We start from the raw sequence: 4712 nt of genomic DNA on the forward strand, positions 1-4712 counted from the left end.
AAAGCTAAAAAAACATATCTCAGAGTAAAGTCAATGGGGTCATCTGACCCCAGCCTTTTTCCTGCCTAGGCAGGGGGTCAGACTCGATGATCTGTTGAGGTCCCGTCTGACCCTAGCATCTATAAATCATCTATTAAACTATGAGATAAGAGATTTTAAAAAACTGGCTCAGATTCTTTGCAGTGGCCATTGTGGAAATACTGCACAAACCCCAGATAAGCTACAGCAGTAACCAGAAGGCCTAAAGAAAAAAGGAATTCTCTTCGATTTAACCCATAAATTCTGCATGGTGGATCTTACTAAACTAAGATCATTTTGTACACAATCTGAAGAGACAATATAGTTCCTAATTTATATATAAGACAGGGTAGCGGTGCACCTTAGAGACAAACTGAACCAGAAATGCATAACCTTTCATGAGCAACAGCTCAGTTCAGCAAATGCTGCTCTGCTTTATGTAGAGGAACTGGATGGTCAACATTTTTTGAATAACAGCAGTTTTCTTTGATTACATTTCTGAGATGTTCCTCTACATCCTGTGTCAGAGGTCCCTATTCAAGGTGTCTTCTCTTGGACTCAACTGTTGGCCTCCCCAGCATCATCCTAGCTCTGTCCTCCTCAGCTAACTTTGCACTTGGATGCATCCAACTCCAGGATCTTCTTTGAGGGTTGAGTTCTCCTCTCATCCCCAGATACTTTCCTGGTTGCAGCTGCCAACTCAACCTGCACAAACCAACCGCAGACTTAGCTGTGGGTTCCAGCCAATTAGAACTTAGCAATGAATCAAAAATCATCTGGAGCTGTTCTTTACACTGCCTTTGTTTGCAATCTGTCTCTGCTTCATTTTTCAGTGGCTTTGAATTTGTGGAGCTTTCTGCAGCTGAATGTTGAACTGAAGGTTAATGCTGCTCTGCCAGTTAATGAGCCACCAGGATTATAATGATGGCATCATGATCTGATTGTCACAAAAATAGATATTTATTTTCAGAGTAACTTGGCACATCTATTGATTTAAATGGGATATGTGGTGCTTAGCATGTCTGAAACCCTCACACATATAGTTACCCATGTGCACGTGCAGTAGTGTCTTGTGTAGCAAAGTTCTTGACATATTTGCTCCCTATTAGACAAAGGGAAACTAAAAACACGTCTGGCCTGAATTCAAACCCCCAAATGCAAAGACACCCATTCATTTCAGGACTTTAGCTCAGACCCTCAAGTCCTATATCTATTAGAAATGGATTCCCTTTGCATCATCTGACATGTCTTTCCTCAGGCTACTTTCATGCTATTTCCCAAATAGGAAAAATGTCAAGAAGAAAAGGGGTTTATTGGTAACTGGTATCCAGGTTGTAACCATATTGATCTAGAGAAAAAGGAAATCAGGACTCATAGTAGAGATGATATCTTTTATTAGACCAACAAGATTTTTGCAAAAAAAGTATTTCATTGCAAGCTTTCAGGCACAAACACCCTTCATCAGGCATTGGAGAAAAGATGGTAAAAGTTCTCCTGGGTAGAAATGAAAGTTCATAGGATTTCACAGAGGAGTCAATAGATGGAAAACCCTCTGGGCAGTCAGGTCATAGCTGGAGGCTGGTATGGAACCTCTCACTTCCCATGAAGATCTGTGAGGATGCAAATTACCTTGAAACAAAGGCAGGAACAGGATCTCAGGTTTCAGGTGGTCACAGTTGTTTCCTGCTTGGGAAAAGATGCCTGATGAAGGGTGTTTGTGCCCAAAAGCTTGCAATTAAAGATATATTTTATTTGCAAAAATCTTATTGGTCTAATAAAAGATATCTCTACTATGAATCGTGATTGCCATTATTGGTAACTGCCACTTGCATCTCCTCTCTGGTTGGTAATACTCATTAACCAGCACTGTGAATTGACAAGGTAAGCACTGAGCTACCACAAGAAATGGGGGGTCCTTATATGACGCTGCCTGTGAATGCACCAACGGGCCCAGTCCTCTGAGATACGGTTGCTACTGGTGTGAGAAGGGCAAACAGGAATCAGCCTATGTAGCTCTGAGTCTCAAAGGAGTCTATGGGAATCGGGCACTTGCCAACGAAAATGGGTAAGACTTCAATGCCTTACATTTTCCATCATCTTGAAAACCACTGTATTACAGCAGGCCCAAACAAAGATTAAATGAGCTTTCAGCGAGGGGTGTTGAGTGAATTTGATTTCCTTCAAGAATCATACTAAGGTTTCAGATTTGTTTAGAGTTCACCAAAATTTTCTGCCATAGAAGCCCCATGGACTTTAATGGTAGTAGTCTTATTTGAAAGTGCTGAGCATGTTGAAGTGTCCCATTCGCAATTCCCTTCTTAGCTATAAATGTCACCCCACTTCACAGTTCAGTCAGTACACACAAAAAGTAATTTGCTGAACTTGGTATGTGCCCCATTGCATACAGGACACAGCTATACGCACAATTAATGAGAAGCAATAAACTGCTAAGTTTATTGCTCCCAGGCATGCCATTTGAATGCATGCCCAAGAACAATAAACTTTGGAGCAATAAACCCCACAGTGAGTGTACTGTCATTTGAGCATGCCCTTGGGAGAAGAGCATGTTGAGCCAGGTCAGAGCAGCTGCTGCTGGCAGAAGACCCGGGGGGTCAGCCTGCCAGATCAGGGCTGCTCTCCCCCCCAGCTCAATGAGCTGTAGAGGGGCTGCTTGGGGCACACCGGTGTTTCAGTGTGGGGCCAGGCAGGAGGCAGCCCCCACACTGAAGCATCCTCATGCCCCAGCCAGCCAGGGTAGTGTCTACACATGTGCTGCTGTGGAGCTTTTTACAAGTACTATCCTACTGCAGAGCAAATTCGTTTACTGGAGACTAACAGGGGCGCATGTGTATAAGCCAAGAGATTGACGGCACAGCTAATTAATCTACTGCACAGTAAATGTCTCATGTAGACACACTAACAAATTGCTAACCAGATAATCTTCCAGCCAAACCAGAGCGTGGGACTTGAGCCAGGAGCATAAGGGTCTCAGACAGGTCATCAGACTTCTCTGAGGCATGTTACACAGATCTATTTGAAACGCCAAGTACCCTCTTAACTTGTGTGTGTGTGTCTTGTAGCAAATGTTCAGCTCTGAATGGTCATTAACAAGTGAGGAGGGAGGAGACAACATTATTTTGCAATCCCAAAACAGTTTAAAGTACACAAAATGTTTGCATAGTGGCCTCCAGGCTTCAAAGTGCACCCAGTAGTCTGCCAACAAACACTTTCTCTCAGGCCTTGCAGTTTTACCTCTTCAAGCAGCTGCTTGCTTAAGAGAAATGGATTGGCCCGATCCTATTTTCATATTTCTGGGCTTTATCCTGACTGTTCTGTCTATTATGAAAATTGGGAGTTTCTGGAACAGCAGCATCAGAGAGGATTTTCCCCCAGGACCCAGGCCCTTACCTATCATTGGAAACCTGCACATTATAGACTTGAAAAGACCCTATCGCACTCTCCTGAAGGTAAATCTTTATTTTCTTGCCCAGACCAATAAGCCACCCTACCCCTAAAGAGAAAAGGCTAAGGCAGAAGGCTAAGGCACAGACAGAACTAGGACTAGCGACCAGGATCAAAGGTAACAAGAAGTCCTTTTTTAAATACATAGGGAGTAAAAAGAAAGCACTGGGTAACATGGGGCCCCTGCAGGACATGCTTGGCAATCTTGTGGTTGCACCAGATGATAAAGTTGACCTTTTTAACAAATTCTTTGCCTCCAATTTTCTGAGCAGGGACAGGGACATCCCCCCCACTAGGATCCTGGATGGACTCAGAAAAGGCAGCACCAGGCCTTGGATCAGTGAGGACCTAGTCAGGGAACTTCTGGTGGGGCTGTACGTGTTCAAATCCACAGGTCCAGATGATCTCCAGCCCAGGGTGCTGAGGGAATTGGCAGAGGTTATTGTGGGACCCCTAGCACGGCTTTACAAGCACTTGTGGTACTCTGGCCAGGTGCCAGAGGACTGAAAAAGGGTCAATGTGGTCCCCATTTTCAAAAAGGGGAGGAAGGAGGACCTGGGAAACTATAGGCCCATTAGTCTTACCTCGGTCCTGGGGAAGCTCTTTGAGAAAATTATCCAGGAGCACATCTGCGAGGGACCAGCAGAGGAGATTATGCTCAGGGACAACCAACATGGGTTCATTAAGGGCAGGTTCTGTCAGACCAACCTTGTGGCCTTCTATGACCAGGTCACAAAATCCTTGGATGCAGGTATCACTGTGGACGTAGTCTTTCTGGACTTTAGGAAGGCCTTTGACACTCTCTCTCACCCCACACTCATTAAAAAATTAGGCAACTGTGGTGTCGATGCCTACACCATCAGATGGGTTGCAAATTGGCTGGAAGGTCGCACCCAGAGAGTGGTGGTGGATGAGTCAGTTTGACCTCGAGGTACGTACGCAGTGGAGTTTCCTAGGGCTCGGTCCTTGGGTCTGCACTGTTTAATATCTTCATCAGCGACTTGGACAAGGGGGTGAAAAGCAGCTTGTTCAAATTTGTGAATGACACTAAGATGTGGGGAGAAGTGGGCACGCTAGAAGGGAGGGACAGGCTACAACTAGATCTGGACAGGTTACAGGGGGGTGCAGATGAAAATAAGATGGGATTCAATACTAACAAGTGCAGGGTACTGCACCTAGGGACGAAGAACCAGCAGCATACCTATAGGCTGGGGGACTCCCTTCTTCTTCGT

At 44.9% G+C, this 4712-nt stretch overlaps 1 protein-coding gene across 3 annotated transcripts in view; it reads left to right on the top strand.

Moving 5' to 3' along the window:
• Positions 1-3230: 3230 nt before the first annotated feature.
• The window catches only part of LOC102375790 (cytochrome P450 2K6-like), a 25591-nt gene continuing 24109 nt past the window's right edge, over positions 3231-4712 (top strand). For all 3 annotated transcript variants that reach the window (XM_025206501.1, XM_014520835.2, XM_025206502.1), the window contains exon 1: positions 3231-3485. In XM_025206501.1, coding sequence (XP_025062286.1) covers positions 3300-3485 — 186 coding nt within the window. In that variant the 5' untranslated portion in view covers positions 3231-3299. The remainder of the gene's footprint in view (positions 3486-4712) is intronic.

Source organism: Alligator sinensis, unplaced genomic scaffold (assembly GCF_000455745.1).
Source record: "Alligator sinensis unplaced genomic scaffold, ASM45574v1 scaffold293_1, whole genome shotgun sequence".
NCBI classification, from domain to species: Eukaryota; Metazoa; Chordata; order Crocodylia; family Alligatoridae; genus Alligator; species Alligator sinensis.